This window comes from Phyllobates terribilis, unplaced genomic scaffold, assembly GCF_046119375.1.
Source record: "Phyllobates terribilis strain yellow unplaced genomic scaffold, ASM4611937v1 Scaffold_2__4_contigs__length_985480577, whole genome shotgun sequence".
NCBI classification, from domain to species: domain Eukaryota; kingdom Metazoa; phylum Chordata; class Amphibia; order Anura; family Dendrobatidae; genus Phyllobates; species Phyllobates terribilis.
The window spans coordinates 90,847,542-90,867,744 of NW_027362762.1; the positions used below are offsets into that span (position 1 = coordinate 90,847,542).

Sequence of the window (20,203 nt, forward strand, 5' to 3'; positions counted from 1 at the left end):
AGCCCCAAATACATGCAATAAAGTAAAAAAATTCCTCAAAGTGGACAACCCCTTCTTCGTCCTTTTGTTGCAATGAAGGCATTTTCCAAAAAGTCCAAAGTTATTTTTTAGATTTAATGACTCGGTTTTTGTCTCTTTTTTTTACCTGGTTCAGATGAACGTAGGTAAAATTGTCCATACTTCATCCAGTAAAGAAAAGGGACTATTTTTCAACCATATAATAATAATAATAATAATAATAATAATAATAATTTTTATTTATATAGCGCCAACATATTCCGCAGCACTTTACAATTAAATGGGGACATGTACAGACAATAAATTCAATACAAGGTGAGACCGTTTAACAGTTACATCAGAAGTGAGGTCCCTGCTCGCAAGCTTACAATCTACAAGGAAATGGGGGACACAATAGGTGGAAAGTGCTTGTTCTTTCAGGTCTGGCAATTATAGTAAGTCGGGATTATCATATATAGCTGCATGATCCGGTCATCAACCTGTATGTTCAAGTGCAATACTCAATTACCGAGTGCAGTTATCGTGTGCATGGAGGGTGTAGAGACAGATGAACAGTAGGGAGCCGATTCTGAATAGTATTTAGGAGGGAACAGGGGAAAGTTAGTTTACTCGGTATTTGAGATGGTAGGCCTGTTTAAAGAGATGGGTTTTTAAAGCGCGCTTGAAGACATCGGGGCTAGGCATCAATCGGATCGTCTGGGGTAGAGCATTCCTGAGAACTGGCGCAGCACGAGAGAAGTCTTGGAGACGTAGGTGTGAGGTTCGGATTATGGGGGATGTTAGTCTTAGGTCATTTGTGGAACGGAGGGCACGTGTAGGACGATAGACTGAGATGAAAGAGGAGATATAAGGTGGTACAGAACTGTGGAGAGCTTTGTGGGTGAGAGCAATGAGTTTATATTGGACCCTGTAGCGAATGGGTAACCAGTGTAATGACTGGCACAAGGTGGAGGCATCGGTGAAGGGGCTGGACAGAAATAAGACCCTGGCTGCCGCATTCAGGACAGATTGGAGAGGGGAAATTTTGGTAAGAGGGAGACCGATCAGAAGAGAGTTGCAGTAGTCCAGACGAGAGTGAATAAGAGCGACAGTAAGAGTTTTAGCAGTTCCAAAAGTGAGAAAAGATTGGATTCTGGAGATGTTTTTAAGATGCAGGTGACAAGAGCGACTGAGTGATTGGATATAGGGAGTAAAGGAAAGGTTAGTGTCGAATATGACCCCAAGGCAGCGGGCGTGCTGCTTGGGAGTTATGGTTGAACCCTCCAAGGTAATTTCGATGTTAGGTAGAGTTAGGTTAATAGAGGGGGGAAACACAAGAAGTTCCGTTTTGGAGAGATTCAGTTTAAGATAGAGGGAGGACATGATGTCAGAGACAGCAGACAGACCATCCTTGGTATTCTGTATTAGGGTAGGGGTGATGTCAGGGGAAGAAGTGTATAATTGGGTGTCGTCAGCATAGAGATGATACTGGAACCCAAATCTGCTGATTGTTTGTCCAATAGGGGCAGTGTATAGAGAGAAGAGGAGGGGGCCTAGGACTGAGCCCTGCGGAACCCCGATAGTAAGGGGATGAGGAGGGGAAGAGGAGCCGGCAAAAGATACAGTGAAGGAGCGGTCAGAGAGGTAGGAGGAGAACCAGGAGAGAATGGTTTCCTTGAGGCCTATAGAGCGGAGCATAGTGAGGAGGAGCTGGTGATCCACAGTGTCAAATGCTGCAGAGAGATCCAGGAGAATCAGCAGGGAGCAGTGACATTTGTATTTGGCTGTTAGTAGATCATTAGAGACTTTAGTGAGCGTAGTTTCAGTGGAGTGTAAGGAGCGGAAACCAGATTGTAGAGGGTTGAGGAGAGAGTTATCTGAGAGATAGCGGATTAGACGGGAGTGGACCAAGCGTTCCTGGAGTTTAGAGATGAAGGGAAGATTAGAGACAGGTCTGTAGTTAGCAGTGCAGTTCTGGTCCAGGGATAGCTTTTTAAGTAAAGGGGTTATGATGGCATGTTTAAATGAGGAGGGAAAGATACCTTAAGAAAGAGAGAGGTTAAATATTTTAGTTAGGTGAGTGGTGACCACCGGTGAGAGGTACTGCAGGAGATGTGAAGGATTGGGGTCACTGTTGCAGGTTGTAGGCCGAGAAGAAGCAAGGAGCTGGGTAACTTCTTCTTCTGTAACAGGCTCAAAGATGGCAAGTGAGCTTGAAGTATGGCAGGGAAGGGGATCCAGGCACTGAGGAGATTGGGCTGAGATGTCCTAATGGATGTGGTTGATTTTTCCAAAGAAATAAGAGGCCAGATCCTCCCCGCTGAGGTTGGTGGTGGGGGCCTGTGCTTTAGGTTTCAGGAGGGAGTTTAAGGTTTCGAAAAGTTGTTTTGGATTGTTGGACATTGAAGTGATGAAGTAGGATTGTTTGGCCAGATGAAGGGCAGAGTTATAGGTTTTGAGCATGAATTTATAGTGGATGAAGTCCTCTGCTAAAAGAGATTTTCTCCACTGACGCTCAGCACACCTTGAGCCATGTTGAAGAAAACGTGTTTGCATCGTGTGCCAGGGCTGCCGTTGTCTGTGTCGGGTCTTTCTGCGTGTAGAAGGTGCGGCTTCATCTAGGGCACTCTTCAGTGTATTATTGTAGTGTGACAATGCTAAGTCTGGACAGGAGGAGGAGGAGATGGGGGCTAAAGATGTGTGGAGATTGTCAAGCTGCTAGGTATGAATGGTACGTGTATTCCTCTAAGTGTGGTAAGTGGGTGGTCCCAGGTGAGGAGACAATTCTTGACAGAGAAGGAAAGAAGGTTGTGGTCCGAGAGCGGGAGAGGGGAGTTGGTAAAGTCATCCAGCGAGCAGAGACTGGAAAAAAACAGGTCCAGAGTATTCCTGTCTTCATGGGTAGGAGAATTAGTAAACTGTGAGAGATGGAATGAAGAGGTTAGAGAAAGTAGATGAGAGGCAGATTGGGAGAAGGGATCATCGATGGGGATGTTAAAGTTGCCCATGATGTCACAAGATAGAAAGTGAGGAAGCCAGGTGGCAAAGTGATCCAAGAACTGGTGGGAGGAGCCTGGAGGGCGATACACAACTGCCACTCTAGGGGGAGAAGTGTTTAAAGAGTCTGATGGTGTGGACTTCAAAGGAAGGAAACATAAGTGAGGGAACCGGGGAGATGACCTGGAAAGCACATTGTGAGGAAAGGAGCAGACCAACACCTCCACCCTGTCTGTTGCCAGGTATGGCAGTATGTGAAAATTTCAGCCCACCAAACGAGAGAGCAGCAGCAGCGGTGGTGTCTGGCTGCTGAATCCAGGTTTCTGTGATAGCCAGAAGGTTAAGGGAATTAGAGAGGAAAAAATCATGGATGTAAATTAGTTTGTTACACAGAGACCGTGTGTTACAGAGATCGCAATGGAAATCGATAGGAGAGGGCATGCACTGAACGTTAATAAGATTAGAAGGGTTTCTATATGCAGCTGGAGGAGAGTATTGTATGCTAGTGGAGGGGGGCCCAGGGTTGGGGAAGATGTCGCCTGCGACTAGTAAAAGGAGAAAGAAGAGAAAGAGCAGTTGGTGCTATGATTTCTATGAACGGTTTGAGTGCTGTATGGAGGTAGAGGATGGTTTGCAGTGGGTGAGGAATGTCAGTAGAGCCTCAGAGTTATACATGGGAGAGGGGAGAAGGGAGGGGTTGATATAGAGAGAGTGCACAGAATGTGTTAAATGGCAGGCGAGTTGTGAGAAAGCAGAAGTGAAAACAAATAAAAAGCAGATTGATAAGATTAATGCATAATGCAGTATGACTGACCGAGAAGCATGTTTGTATGAATATCTTATGCACCTTACCTGTCTCCTGCCCTGTCCAACTGCCATTGTATAACTGCACTTTTAACTATTGCACTTAAAATCAATTGCACGCGTAACCCAGCACGCGTGCTATCCCGAGCCAGAGCTGAATATATAACCATATGGGGTTTCATGTGTCATCCGTATGTCCATTTTTACATCTATATGGCATTTTTTTTCCCCCACCCATGATGTTTAGTAGGCTGGTTTTCTCTCAAAAACAGGTCAGAGAATTGCATTCTACAATTGTTTTACATGCAATAGTACCCCATTAACTTTCATTGGTCAGTGTGCTGTCTGTACGCCATCCGTTGCGAGTAACGACAGCACGTGGACACAAATGTGCCCATCTGAAGAAGCCCTTTCCCCAAGGAGTTCAAAGGTAATGGGGCTTCAGTTAAAGGGGTTGTCCACTACTAGAACAACTCCTTAAATAGTTTGTTCCCCAATGTGAAATGAAAATCCCATACACCTCCTGTACAGGCGCCGTTGAGATGGGTCTCCTGCGTTCAAACGTCTGGAAACATGGCGCTGACATTGCTGGAGCTGCGCTGGTACTGTTGGCTTGCAATATGGGGTTTTTATTTTGCAATATGGAATATAATAATTAAGAAAATATTTTTTCTAGCAGTGGACAACCCTTTAAGGTCTTGTTCAGCCAAGCATATTACTAGTGATGAGTGCAAGAGCTCGTTACACGACTTTGCCTAGGGTTCTCCGGTAAGCACAGAGTATCGCGGGTGCTCGAGTGACATTTTCGAGTCCCCGCGGCTGTTTGACAACCACATAACATGCGGGGAGTGCCAGTGTATTTCAAGCTATTCCCGCATGTTTTGTGGCTGTCTAACAGTGTTGAGCGAGCACTAAAATGCTCGGGTGCTCGAAGCTCGGGCCGAGCTCACTGTGATACTCGGGTGCTCGACCCGAGCAACGAGCCCAATGTTAGTCTATGGGAGACCCGAGCATTTTTGCGGCGGCACCCCTGGCAGTCTGTAGAAAGCCTAAAAAGTGCCCAAAACGATAGTGACAGTGCTCAAATGACATGGGGATTGCCCCAGGAAGCATTTCTGACCCCCAGGTCACTGCTGTCAACAACGTGGTCAGAGGTATTAAGCCACTTTTACGGGCCTACAATAAAACGTTCAAAAACGAAGGTGAAAGTGCTTTCCTGTGAAATATGTTAAGGAACATCCTTTCCAGGGTAAAGACTTGTGTATAAGGTAAAATAAATAACCAAAAACAAAAATACTCCTCCACACCTTGGGCTATGTTCACAAGTAGCATTTTTTATGCGTTTTTGCACTTTTGTATTGCTTTCAACCGTGACAAATGCATTCACCGGGAAATGTAATTTTAACATTTTACAACCTTATCTGCCCATGTGCTGTGTGACACATGTGTACAGTGCTGAAAATACATGGGAACAGCATGGAGAAAACCTCTGGAAGCATCTCTGACACCCAGGTCACTGCCTAAAAGTGTGCCCATCAGAAGTGATTCTTGCCGCATCAGACTTGCAAGTCCTTGTCCCAGGGCAGTGTTCAATTGTACCTCCCCCATTCCTTGCAATGCAAGCGCAAGTATGCAGCCTGCCACCCACCCACCCCCAGGCTGCAATACCATACTGCTTGCTTGCTTGCACTTGAAATTGGGCCTTTAGGCATTTGGAGGCGGAATCTGGCCACCACGTCATGGCTGCGTCGGCGGCCTGGTATCCATACTCAGTCCCCGGCGGCCGGGTGTCCACGCTTGGTCCCCAGCCGCCATTTGGCGGCCGGGTGTCCATAAATGGTCCCGAGCCGCCCCTATTTGTCCCGGTAATCTTCCCCACACTTTTCTTAGCCTGGCCTGCTTTAGGGCTGCATTGGCCGAGCCCACCAGACAACCAGACTCCTCCGGTGGGTCCTGGCTTATCCATCAGGGGAGTTGAGAGTGCCAAGGTGAGGAGCATCATGATGATGATAGAAGTTAGCATCTGCTTTGTTTTCTTGGAATGCAAGCGTAAGTGTGCAGCCTGCCACCCACCCACCCCCAGGCTGCAATACTATACTGCTAGCTTGCTTGCACTTGAAATTGGTCCTTTTAGGCATGTGAAGGCGGAATCTGGCTACCACGTCATGGCTGCGTCGGAAGCCTGGTATCCATACTCAGTCCCCAGCCGCCAGGCGACCTGGTCTCCACGCTTGGTCCTCAGCCACCAGGGGGCGGCCGGGTGTCCACACTCGGTCCCCAGCCGCCCCGCGGCTGGGTGTCCACACTCTGTCCCCAGCCGCCAGGGGGCTGGGTGTCCACGCCTGGTCCCCAGGGGGCCGGGTGTCCACGCCTGGTCCCCAGCCGCCAGGGGGCGGCCGGATGTCCATAAAGGTCCCCAGCCGCCCCTATTTGAAGGACAGCCTAACCACAAACACGTGGACAAGTGAATGTGGCCAGGGATGGTCCATCTCACTGACGCCTTCACACTGGGTTAATATTGTGGAAGCCGGGACACAGTTGGACACTGGGATGCAACACGTCCTCCAGACATAGAGGATTGCGGGTCCTGGGTCAATCAGGCTTCAACACAAAGTTGAGAAGGTAGACAGCAGCAGTGGTCGGCCTCCTACACAACGAGTAAATTGTTCATGATCATGAGACCATCCATATCCTTAGCTTTCTGTTCCTTGGAATGTATGTAGTAGCGGCTAGGCCTGAGGTGATCAGCGTTTTGGCGCATATCCTACCTCCTCCGAGGATTGCTGGATGTTTTCCTGCTACTATCCCAGGTCTATGACTTCCGTTAAAACAAAGCTTCAGGTGATGCATGATGGATGAGGTGATGGCAAAGGAGAAAGAGCAGGAGGAACAGGGACCATTCACATCAATATCAGGCCAGTCAACCACACATGTCTTGTAGGATTTGTTTCTGTACCAAAAGGAGCGGTTTGGCTACACAGTTATAGGACATACAGTGAGTACAATACCTACCAAAAATTTCGAGGCACTCCAATGCCCCTTGGAAGTGACATGGAGGTCAGAGAGCCTTAACTAAACCGTTTTTTTCCATTTATAGCAACTGGGTCTCCTGTACACGGTTGGCCTAAGCAGTGAATGGAAGGCTTTCCAAAAATTATGAGGAACTGCAATGCCCCTTGAAACTGACGTGGATTACAGCGTACTAAAAACCTTCTACCCATTATTGGGGATTGGGTCTCCCTTTGTGTTCGCCTATGCATTGAAAAGCAAAAGCTGACTAAAATTAGGAGGAAATGCAATGCCGGTGGAAGAGTCGTGGAGGTTAGAGTTAATTAAAAACAACAGTTCAATGCCCCTTTGAAGAGCTGTGGAGTTCAGAATGGTTTAATAAGACGGTTTTAATGCCCCTTTAAAGAGACGTGGAGGTTGCAGTAGCTTAGCAAGACGGTTTTAATGCCCCTTGGTAGAGTGCTGGAGGTCGCAGTAGCTTAACAAGACGGTTTTATTGCCCCTTGGAAGAGTGCTGGAGGTCGCAGTGGAATAAAAAGACTATTAATGCCCCTTGGAAGAGTTGTGGAGAACGCAGTAGCTTAACAAGACGGTTTTAATGCCCCTTGGAAGAGCGGTGGAGGTTGCAGTAGCTTAACAAGATGGTTTTAATGCCCCTTGGAAGAGCGGTGGAGGTCGCAGTAGCTTAACAAGACGGTTTTAATGCCCCTTGGAAGAATGGTGGAGGTCGCAGTAGCTTAACAAGACTGTTTTAATGCCGATTGGAAAAGTGGTGGAGGTCGCAGCTTAACAAGATGGTTTTAATGCCCCTTGGAAGAGTGGTGTAGGTCGCAGTAGCTGAACAAGACGGTTTTAATGCCCCTTGGAAGAGTGGTGGAGGTCGCAGTAGCTTAACAAGACTGTTTTAATGCCCCTTGGAAGAGTGGTGGTCACTGTAGCTTAACAAGACAGTTTTCATGCCCCTTACAAGAGCCAAGCAGTACAGCATATTCAAAACATTATTCCCATTATTGGGGAGTGGGTCTCCCATCGTCTTTGCCTATGCCTTCCAAGCAAAAGCTGCCAAAAAATAGGACGGAGGAACTTGCAATGCTGGCAACACGGACCACGGTCTCCCTGGTGGAATAGTGGTGGTGGAGGCTGAGGATAAGGAGAAGAGCAAAAAAACAGCTGAAATGAGGAAGCGCATACCCATGTGTGGGTGTGAAGAGGTGCATGGGAATACATCTCTCGAAATAACACAGTGGATTTGACTTTGTTACTCTGCTGTCATTTGGTGGTGATGAGAAGTCTGGCCCAATCCAGCCCTTATTCATTTTGATAAGGGTCAGCATTGTCAGTTGACAGGCGAGTGCGCTTATCAATTATAATTCCCCCAGCGGCACTAAAAACGTGCTCCGATAACACGCTAGCGGCAGGGCGGGCCAGGACCACCAAGGCGTACAGAGCGAGTTCATTCCAAGTTTCCAGCTTGGATACCCAATAATTAAAAGGCACAGAGGAATCACGGAGGACGCTGGTATGTTCGGCAAGGTACTCCCTCACCATCTTTTGAAACTTTCCACTCCTTGTGAGAGTACCCTGCGCCTCAGGGCCTGTAAGCTGGGCGGGTCTCAGAAAACTGTCCCAGAAAGTTGACAGTGTTCCCCTGCCTCTGCTGGATTGGAGTTGCGTCTCTCTCGCCTGTACGCCTTGGTTGGTCAACGAACTGTGACCTCTGCCGCTAGCGTGTTCAGATGGGAATTTTTTTAACAGTTCTGCAGCAAGGGCCTTCTGTTACTGCCACATTTTTGTAGACCTGTCCACCTCAGGAATAAGAGAGTGAAAGTTCTCCTTGTAGCGGTGGTCTAAAAGTGTCACCAACCAGTAATGACTGTCACCCAACATTTTGACAATGCGAGGGTCACGGTTAAGGCAGCGTAACATAAAGTCAGCCATGCGTACCAGACTAGTAACGGGCAAAACTTCCGTGTCCTCACCAAGATGACGACTGACCATGCTCTCCTCCTCCTCCTCCTTCCCCCTGTCCTTAGGCCACCCACGCTGAACCGACGGTATGACAGATGTACAGGTATTACCGTCTACAGCGCATGATACCAGCTCCTGTTCCTCCTCCTCCTCCTTTCCCTCATTGTCCCCCAATGCACGTTGGGATGAGATGAGGCTGGGCTGTGTGTAATCGCCCATTACGGCTTCTTGATCCATCTCATCATACTCAGGCTGCAATGCCTCCTCTTTAATCCTCTGCAGAAAGCGTTGCAAAGACAGACAAGTGGGATGCTGACGCTATTGATGGTGTCATCGCCACTCACCATCTTGGTGGACTCCTCAAAGTTTGTCAGGATGGTACATATGTCAGAAATCCAGGTCCACTCCTGAGGTCTTATGTGTGGAGTCTGACCTGTATATCGACGGCCTTGTTGCAGCTGGTACTCCACAACTGCTCTCTTCTGCTCACAAATCCTTTGCAACATGTGGAGGGTAGAGTTCCAACGTGTGGGGACATCACACACCAGTCGGTGTGCCGGAAGCTGCAAACGCTGCTGCAACACAGCAAGGGCGGCGGAAGCTGTAGCCGACTTCCGAAAATGAGTAGACAGGCGGCGTACTTTGACAAGCAGATCTGGCAACTCTGGGTACGATTTAAGAAACCGCTGAACCACGAGGTTAAGCACATGAGCCAGGCATGGTACGTGTGTGATCTCGCCTCGCCTCAGAGCCGCCACCAGGTTACGGCCATTGTCACACACGACCATGCCTGGATGTGTAGGTTCAGCGGTCTCAGCCACAGATCTGCCTGCTCTTTCACAGCTGTCAACAACTCACAAGCAGTGTGAGGTTTATCACCTAAGCTTATGAGTTTCAGCACAGCCTGTTGCCGCTTGGCTGAGGCAGTACTGCAGTGCTTCCAGCTTGTAACTGATGTGGTGATATCTGAGATGGAGGCTGAACATGAGGAGGAGGAGGAGGATGATGCGCAGGAGCTGTACACTGTGGGGGCAACTCTGACTGACATGGGGCCCGCAATCCTCGGTGTGGGGAGGATGTGTTCCGTCCCAAGGTCCGACTGGGTCCTGGCTTTCACTATGTTTACCCTGTGTGCCGTCAGGGAGATGTACCGTCCTTGGCCACAAGCACTCGTCCACGTGTCCATTGTCAGGTGGACTCTCCCAGTAACTGTGTTGTTGAGGGCACGGCAGATGTTTTGGGACACGTGCATGTGTAGTGCAGGGATGGCACACCGGTCAAAATAGTGTCGGCTGGGGACCGAGTACCGAGGGACGGCCACCGCCATAAGGTTACGGAAGGATTCCGTCTCCACCAGCCTAAAAGGCAGCATTTCCAACGCAAGCAGTCATGAAATGTGCGAATTTAGGACTGTGGCCTGTGGGGCGTTGGCTGCGAATTTGCGCTTTCGTTCAAAGCTCTGGGATATGGACAATTGAACGCTGCAGTGGGACGTGGACGTTAATGCAATTTCTTGAGAAACTGCCATAACTAGTGAAGACTGAGAGGAGGGGGCATCTTTGCATGCAGTATGGACAGGGGATTGCCTTGCACGCACAACAGGGGCTTCTCTTACACGCACAACAGTGGAAGAAGCAGTGGTGACACCCGCTGACACTGGTCGTGGACCCTGGGTTTCGCCCCACAAAGTTGGGTGCTTTGCTGCCATGTGCCTGATCATGCTGGTGGTGGTCAGGCTGGTAGTTTTGTCACCCCTGCTGATGCTGGCATGGCAGGTGGTACAAATGGCCTTTTGGGGGTTATCAGCATAGTCTTTAAAAAAATTCCAGACTCTGGAAGACCTACCGCTTGTACTGGCAACGTCCCTCCTGTTGGTGTTACGGGGAACTGTTGCCCGCCTTCTGTGTGCTGCCACCACTCTGCTTCTTCCTGCCTGTTGGGGTACTCTGCCTCCCTCCCCCTGTGTGCTGCTGGCCTCGCTCTGCGTGTCCTCCTGCCACGTTGGGTCAGTTACTAGATCATCCACCACCTCCTCCTCTTCCACTTGCGCACCACGATCCTCGTCCTCACTTCGTGGCAATTGTGTCTCGTCATCGTCCACCTCTTGTGACAAATTGCCAGCGTCTGCTTCCTGTGACCGTGGCTGTTCAAATATTTGGGCATCGCTACATGGGATCTCCTCTTCCTCCACTTTAAGCGGAGCAGACGAGGGGCACAAATATGGAAATGGACCAGTGAACAGCTCTTCAAAGTGTCCAAGTGTGGGATCAGTTGCTGTCTGACGACATTAGGCATGGTTGGAGGAAGGAGCATGAGGGTGAGGAGGAGTATGCGGTCGAGACTCACGGCTACTAAAACTTGACCGTGTGGAAGACAGATCGGAGGTGGTGGTGCCCAGGTAACTGGAAGCATTATCTGCTATCCAATTAATAACCTGTTCACACTGATCAGTTCGCAATACTGGTGTTGTAGTGTGCTTCCCTAGTAATTCGGTCAAGAAGTGGGAGCGAGAAGATGTGGCTGTTGGTTGTGGCACATTTTCACCTTGGCCACGGCCCCGTCCTCTACACGCACCATCACCAGAACGTCCAGTTCCACGTCCCTTGCCACGCGCCTTGCCCATTGTAAATGAAGTAAAATAGCTTACACTCGCACTATCAATGGAAAAAGGGTAATAAAAAGGCGATTAGAACCGTGGAAGAGGAAAACCACAGTTCTATTTCTCTGTCCTACACCAGAATATTTTAAACAGATATATTTGTGTCTGAACAGTCAGGGAGACACTATTACTGTTTTTTTATGTAGAAAAGGCCAAAAGCTGGATAAAACTGAGATTTGAACTGTGGAACTGCAAAACCAAACTTCTAGTTATCTGGCCTACACCAGAATATTTTAAGCATAAGACACGTATTTGTACAGTCTGACTGAGGGAAAAAAAAATACAGGATTTAGATGGAAAAAAAAGGATTTTTCCTGGCCCCTGAAACGGGGGATAAGTCTAGCAATTTGACCAGCAGGAGCACACAGGACTGTAATGCACTGTTTGTTGGTATAATCACTGCGTCTCCTATACAGCCTGCCTGCCTGATATCTGGGATGGATATTAGTCCTGAGAAGGACTGTTTGATCTGGCAGCCTTTACAGACCCTGCACTAACTATTTCGCAGTATAAATCTCTCCCTAGCTCTGCAGCACTGACCCTACACTGTCTGATCCGGAGCGACTGTGTCCAAGATGGCGGCTCCTGGTTTTAAATACTCAAGGTGACACTGTGCAGCCAGCCAATCACTGTGATGCCCACAACCAACATGGCTGCGGCATTACAGTGACTGGCTGGCAATCTCTGCATGTTCATTGGCTCTGTAAAGAGCGCCAAACATGCAGGGCGGAGACCCGAGCTCCCACCTGAGTAACCCGGAAATGCTCGGTGCTCGCCGAACATCCCGAGTAGCGTGATGCTCGAGCGAGTACCAAGCAGTGTCGAGCATGCTCGCTCAACACTACTGTCTAACAGTCGTGAAACATGCGGGCTCGGGGACTCGAACATATCACTTGAGCACCCGCGATACTCTGTGAATACCCGAGCACCCTAGGCAAACTCGTGTAACGAGCACTTGTGCTCATCACTACTTATCAGAATACCGACCAATTCAAGTCAATGGGGTTGCTCACACAGGCGTTTTTGCGCGGTCCGCATGTTAAAAGAAAAAAAATAAATAAATTCCAGCATGCTGTACTTGAATCAATTTTTCAGATTAGTCTCGCCCATTAATCTCAAAGTCAATGGGTGCGTTAAGAAAACGGATGTCATATGGACGCTATATGTCGCTCTTATTAACATTGAAAACCTTTTATGACCTTTTATTATGTTTTTTTAAATGTTAATGTAAAAATCCACACCAATTATATACCGACGACAATACAGATTAATAATAGTCCATGTTTTGGTTTTTTTTTACTGGATGAAAAATTGACAGTTTTATCTAATTTTTTTCTGAATCTGGCTTTAAATGTCCCAACCGTTACGTGGCCGCTGATCTAACCTGTGTTCATCACTGCGACATCACATTTGGAGTGGGGAGACCAATTTAATCATGTCCGTCTCGCTAGGCTTCTCACAAGCCAGGAGAGAACTAGGACAGGTCTATATGTAAATACAGAAAAAAAATTCTATATACTGACATAAAGCAGAGATTTTTAAAAGGAATCTGTCACTTAAATTCATTGACACCTTTTATATATTCTATCTGTTTCTGCATTCCTGAGTTGATTGGCATTCTGATGCAAATGAGGTGTTAAGTGCACTGGGTGTGAAAGAGCCTTTACCTCCCCAGGTTGTTTCGCCACCCAGCAGCAGCCTCTATAGCTGGTTCGGTAGCTCGCTGCCTATGTGACATTTGCCACTAGGTGAGTAAATCAGACCATGAGTGATCAATCAAGCTAAAGTGGCTGTTGCTGTTTGTAGAAACAACCTGGGTAGGCTTGTGAAGTGCTCTGCCATGCCCAGAGCCCTTAATGCTTAATTTACATATGAATCAAAATATTAATTTCTCAAAAATGCAGCAACAGATAGAAGATATAAAAATAACAATGGATTTAGATTTCAAAGACTTGCACTTCCCATTTTGTTGTTTGTGGGAGTTGATCTTATTGATTTGTCCTTTAACGTAGGTCCACTTGGACTCAAATCCGTGGTGAAAATTCAGCAAAATCTACATGTGTAATTTGCTGATGATTTTCCATTCCATCTATGACTTATTACTGACCACATCATGTCTAATAGAGGAAATGTCCCTTGCAGCTAGCCCAAAAATTGCATACAAATAAGGGAAAACTTGCATCTGTGACATGTAGTGCAGACATGGTCTTATTTGCTTCCCTGGATTAGTGCATACAGGTGACCTGCTATTAATTATGTGGCTCCATATCATAGTATGGATCATTCATGTATATTCATCATTTTTTTCTAACATTGCAGGCTGATTTTGTGAAGGTTGCCCATCCCGACCCTTCATTCAGAGAAGCAGCTGAGGAAGCCTGCAGGAACATAGGTACCATGGTGGAGAAGTATGTGACCGGCATCCAAGTTGTTCTGCTGTCTGTCTGCATTGTGTGATTGTCACTCAAAGATGGGATGATATGGCCTTTGAGCCTCCCAACAGGCTGCGATATTTCAGTAAACTGTTTTATTGTACTGTATATAAGGCGCAGAAACTGACCAAAAACTCTCCAGATCCTCCTCCGAAATTGGAGTTTCAACTTCAAAAACTCATCAAAAAGATTGTGTGCACATACCTGAAAAAGCGCACATGACAGCACTTGCATCCCACAAAAACACATCGGGCTCGGTTCAACAAAGCTTGCACACCAGAAGTCCGACGTAAAAGGATTGAAAAGGTGCAACACGGAGTTTCTCCCAACGCTACCAAAATGAGCAGTAGTGGGGCTGGGGCGAGACGCCACAGCTTGTCTATCCCATGACTAGCTGTGACATTTACTACGCCAATAATCTCACTCCAGTTCCCGATTGGAGTGAGGTTTCTGGCATAGCGCACCAAGGCGCACACCTCAGGCAATCCTCTTGTCTCTGACACTAGGATTAAAATCAACAAGCAAAGCAATAAGTGTCTGATCGCTGGGGACCTCCGCTTTTTTCAAGATGATTTATGATCGCCTCATTGTTCAACTTTCATTAGGCCATAAATCAGGTTAGAAAAAAAAGTTCCAAGGAGGAAACCGTTTACAGACCTTCCTGTCCTGAGATGAGCTCGCTGATTGATTCAGTTCTCTCATTTTGCAGTTTGCTATGTACTATGATGCATAGAGGCTGTAGAAGCCCAACATTTTTATGACACGCAATTGCAAAAAAAAATGCCACAAATGTTTAGGTTAAAATAAATTCTAAATGGCTAGGTAGAATAAAAAAATAGCCCTGAAGGGTTATGTAAAAACATTTTGAAAATGCAAAAGAAAACTTTTTATCTTGGTTGATGGCCTTTTCAAATACTGATGGTTTTTCTTTTTTGATTTAAATGTATTTATATTCTTTTGTTTTCTTTGCTTTTGTTTTTTTTTAAATGAATGTTGTATGATTCTGGTACAGTATAGATATCATTTTATATTAAGCATACTTGGGATGTGCAATCCTTCTTTTTTTTTTGTTTGCCTTTGCTCTTGATGAGATTGCGGTAAAGTCTGTTGTGGTTATAGACTGATTTCCCTTTTGCAGGTTAAACACAAATGTTGAACTTTGTGAAAGTTTGAGGAGACTTCTGGAAAACAAGTCCGTGATGGATTCTCTGGACCCAGAAACCAGGTACGTTTTACTCTGGAAGTATGATATTGAGGAATATCACAAAACAGGGACATTCACACTGGCAAATTGCCGTCCTTACTGGCTCTCAGTGCAGCTCCATGCGCTCGCCCACATTGCAGACCGGATCCGGAGTTGCTTTTACTTTACATTCATTATTCTGGTCCGAATAAAACAAATCAAAGTAGTGCATGCTGCAATTTTTGGTTATTTTGTTCCATGCAGACCATCGGTCCCTGTGGAGAATCGGCGATGTGCACTGGTACACCACGTTCACATGTTCAGTATTTGGTCAGTATTTTACATCAGTATTTGTAAGCCAAAACCAGGAGAGGAACAATCAGAGGAAAAGTATAATAGAAACACGTCACCACTTCTGTATTTATCACCCACTCCTGGTTTTGACTTACACATACTGATGTAAAATACTGAATGTGTGGATGTGGCCTAATAGGTCTACGGTGCATATGATCAAAATATAAGGTCATACGGACAAGAACTAATACTGTAGATTCATGTGCGGTTATTGCCAGCCAGGCTGCCGTTTCTACAGTACATTATTGGTCTTACTTGGTTCCAATCCAGAGAGATTATTCGGGTGCCATTCGCTTTTCCATTGGAAGCTGAAGGCCGACGGTGACATCACATGTACAGATAGCTGCCGTGACGCGCACAATTGGTGGCGCCTATTTTGTTGTCATTAAAGCAAAGGGGATAATGCTTTGAAGAATTACTCCCTTTTAAGCTCCTGTAGTGGAAATCTTAACCGTATTCCTGGATAAAGTAAAATAAATTGTTTATATGCCCCAAAAATTGCCTGTAACGAAAAGAACCTAAAGGAGTCGTCACCTGTGGACACCTCATGTCCGTATCCCCAGTTGGAGCCTTTATTATCCAGAGTGGAGAGCCATTGCAAAGAACAAATCTTATGCTACCGGCATATGAACGTGCCACATGGTCACCCGAAGCTTTCATAGTGCCCATTGTGGCATTGCTCCAGCATTCAGAGGGTACTAACTGGCACATTAAGCAGCACTTGGCTCTTTCCTTCCCTTTCCATTATTCCTGTATGTGGCGAGAACCTGTTTCCTGCATTACCAGCTCTCCATTGACTTTGTGTATGTATTTATTGCATTATTTCACAGGATATGTACCTACACATATTTAATGTATATATGCTGTATATTTGTAAGACAAGAATGTACCATTAAGCCCAATCACATGTAGTTACTTTCTTTTTTTACTTTCTTACCAGGCGCGTGGCGGAATTGTTTCTAATTGATTTTGAAATTAGCGGAATCCACATGAATGAGGAAAAGGTCAGTGCCATCTTCTATAAAGATTGTGTCTGGCATGGTCCGATCTAACTTATGTAAGCAGAGGGGATGTTTGACAATTGCAATCAAAAATATTCTCACACACCCCCCTCCCCCCATCCCCCTACTATTGCAAATTCAGTTTATTAGCAACATGTACAAACTTTATGCTGCTTGCAATAAACCAGTCAAAAGAACAATGTGAATGATTCAACATATTGAATATTACAAGTGGTTTCTCTAAATGCAACACAAAATGCAACTTTTACTGATTACTGCAGTTTGTGAATTATTATTTAACGTCCGCATGATAAACATCTTTAGTACTTAGAAGAGCAGCTTTGGCTGCTATGACCTGCTGCAAACATGGTGCATAGCCAGACGCCAGACCTGCTGCAAACATGGTGCATAGCCAGACACCAGACCTGCTGCAAATATGGTGCATAGCCAGACACCAGACCTGCTGCAAACATGGTGCATAGCCAGACACCAGACCTGCTGCAAACATGGTGCATAGCCAGACACCAGACCTGCTGCAAACATGGTGCATAGCCAGACACCAGACCTGCTGCAAACATGGTGCATAGCCAGACACCAGACCTGCTGCAAACATGATGCATAGCCAGACGCCAGCTTCTGGCAGCGTTCCTGTGGGATTACAGCCCATTCCTAACAGGCAATGACCTCCAGGTCACTAATATTCTTGGGTTCGCTGCTGCTACAGACGCCTTCTTCATACCTGACCAAAGATTTTTTTCATGTGGTTCAAATCAGGTGACTGTAAGGGTATGTGCACGCCATCCGTACTGGCAGCGCTTTGAGCGCAGTATACTTTATGCTGCGTCCAAAGCACTGAACGCAGGTAAATCCGCATGTGTTCATAATCCCTTAAGGAATAGATGAAATGGGAGATGTACTGGGTAGCAGCTGTCAGCACAGAGTGTAGTGTTGCTGCTGACATTGAGGATTCAATATTTCTGGATAGACAGTTGTCAGTTAATAAAATATCCAACAATTCAGTGTTTTTTTTAGGGCCAGTGTGTTGTAAACCGCAGATTGATATCATTGTTGCTTAAATAATACATAAAGTCTGTTATGGTCAATACGTCATGAGTAGTGTTGAGCGATACCTTCCGATATCGGGAAATATTGGATCGAATTGGATCGGACTGATACCCAAAAAGTATCGGATATCGCCGATTCCGATACCGGAAACCAATGCAAGTCAATGGGACAGAAATATCGGAATGAAAATAAACCCTTTCTTTCCTTGTAGGTTAATTCTACATGAAGGAAAACAACTAAGAATAATGTAGAATGTATTGGGGGAGGTGGGGGAGACAATAAAGGCATAGAGGTTTAGCCCAATCATATGGAATAGCAGGAATTAATATTTTTTTTAAGACGTTCTGAGTTACGGAAATATTGACTGTTAAGTATTTTTATATTTTGTCAGATATTTATGTTTCACTACTTCCATGCTCTTCACCTTCTTTTTTACTTCTCCCATACTTTCTCCTTCATCATCCTCAGCATCAGCATCTTTGTCATCAACTTCTTCTTCACCTTCTTCATCTTCTTCTTTTTCACCTTCTTCGCATTATTCTTTGTTTTTTACATTCTTCATATTCTTCTTATTCAACTATTATTCTTCTTCATATTCTACTTCTTCATCTTCTTCATATTCTTCTTCTTCATCATATTCTTATTTGTGACAGGCATTCCTGTAGTTGCTATCTATAAAAGTTTGAACATTACACCTTTCGTTCTGCCCGTCACAAAAGATTTACAACAGGATTTGTCCGCGTTCAGTTTGGCCTGTAGCAGCAGGTCTTTTCCAGGGGCACCACGAGGAGGAACGGACTCACCCCCATACACTGCTTAGTCATCTTCTGCTTATAATTTAGATATTATCTTTTGCTCTGATTTTTAGTCTTATGCTTAATGTTCTGCAGCTTCTTGTACTTCTGCTTCTTGGTTTTCTGTCTCTTGTTCTTCTGTATCTTGGTGGTTGTCTTCTCTTCTTTGTCCTCTTGGTCAACTTCTTCAGGGTCATCTTCTTGGTCTTCTTCGGGGTGGTCTTCAGGGTCGTCTTCTTCGGGGTGGTCTTCAGGGTCCTCGTCGTCTTCAGGGTCCTCGTCTTCAGGGTCCTCGTCTTCAGGGTCCTCGTCTTCAGGGTCCTCGTCTTCGGGATCCTAGTCTTCTTCGGGTTGGTCTTCAGGGTCCTCGTCAGGGAGATCCAGAGTGATTACCAAGAACCATTTCCAAAAGCTTGAACTTGGAAATGTAGCAGAAGGTACAAGAAGGCTGAGGAACTACCGAGAACCAGCTGACGGTACTGGAACCCGGATGGGTAGCAGAAGGTACAAGAGCCAATGGAACTACCGAAGACCAGCTGACGGTTCTGGAACTCGGTTACTAAGCAGGAGGTACCTGTGCCAGAAAGCACTACCAAGGACCAGCAGACGTTGGTGGAACTTTGATACCGAGAAGGAGGCACCTAATCCAAAGGCACTGCCGAGAACCAGCTGACGGTACTGGAACCCGGATGGGTAGCAGAAGGTACCCATGTAAAAAAAAGTTTCAAGGCCGCGAGCCGGCCGCAGTTACCAAAACCCTCAGTCCTACAGGGGGTGCTTGTCCTATTGGCACTATGGAACCAGCCTTCATTGCCAGATCCCGCAGCCCACATAGGAGTCACCTAAACTGCAGGCACCATAGAGTCGGCTAACCCGACCGCAACACGACAGGACAACGCATTGGAGGCAAAGTGACGTTGACACTACCCGGAAACAGCTGGCGTGCTGGAACCAGGCTGGGCAGGAGGGAGTACCCGTGCCAAAGACACTGCCGAGAACCAGCTGACGGTACTGGAACCCGGATGGGTAGCAGAAGGTACAAGAGCCAATGGAACTACCGAAGACCAGCTGACGGTACTGGAACTCGGTTACTAAGCAGGAGGTACCTGTGCCAGAAAGCACTACCAAGGACCAGCAGACGTTGGTGAAACTTGGATACCGAGAAGGAAGCACCTAATCCAAAGGCACTGCCGAGAATCAGCTGACGGTACTGGAACCCGGATGGGTAGTAGAAGGTACAAGAGCAAATGGAACTACCGAGAACCAGCTGACGGTACTGGAACCCGGATGGGTAGCAGAAGGTACAAGAGCCAATGGAACTACCGAAGACCAGCTGACGGTACTGGAACTCGGTTACTAAGCAGGAGGTACCTGTGCCAGAAAGCACTACCAAGGACCAGCAGACGTTGGTGGAACTTGGATACCGAGAAGGAGGCACCTAATCCAAAGGCACTGCCGAGAACCAGCTGACGGTACTGGAACCCGGATGGGTAGCAGAAGGTACCCATGTAAAAAAAAGTTTCAAGGCCGCGAGCCGGCCGCAGTTACCAAAACCCACAGTCCTACAGGGGGTGCTTGTCCTATTGGCACTACGGAACCAGCCTTCATTGCCAGATCCCGCAGCCCACATAGGAGTCACCTAAACTGCAGGCACCATAGAGTCGGCTAACCGACCGCAACACGACAGGACAACGCATTGGAGGCAAAGTGACGTTGACACTACCCGGAAACAGCTGGCGTGCTGGAACCAGGCTGGGCAGGAGGGAGTACCCGTGCCAAAGACACTGCTAGGAAACAGCTGGCGGTGCTGGAACCCAGGGTAAATACTAAAAACAGAGGAGCCAGAGGTGTAATTGGAGCAAGTTTTAAATCAGTAGTACAGTGGATGTGGACAAAGGAGAATTTGCCGGACACACAGCTGGGGAACAGCTCACGTTACT

The 20,203-nt window shown here is 46.8% G+C and overlaps 1 protein-coding gene across 1 annotated transcript in view; it reads left to right on the forward strand.

Moving 5' to 3' along the window:
• MIPEP (mitochondrial intermediate peptidase) overlaps window positions 1–20,203 on the forward strand; it is a 137,078-nt gene that overhangs the window by 9,366 nt on the left and 107,509 nt on the right. Inside the window, exons 3-5 of the mRNA XM_073662209.1 lie at window positions 13,754–13,842; window positions 15,005–15,091; window positions 16,344–16,407. Coding sequence (XP_073518310.1) covers window positions 13,754–13,842; window positions 15,005–15,091; window positions 16,344–16,407 — 240 coding nt within the window. The remainder of the gene's footprint in view (window positions 1–13,753; window positions 13,843–15,004; window positions 15,092–16,343; window positions 16,408–20,203) is intronic.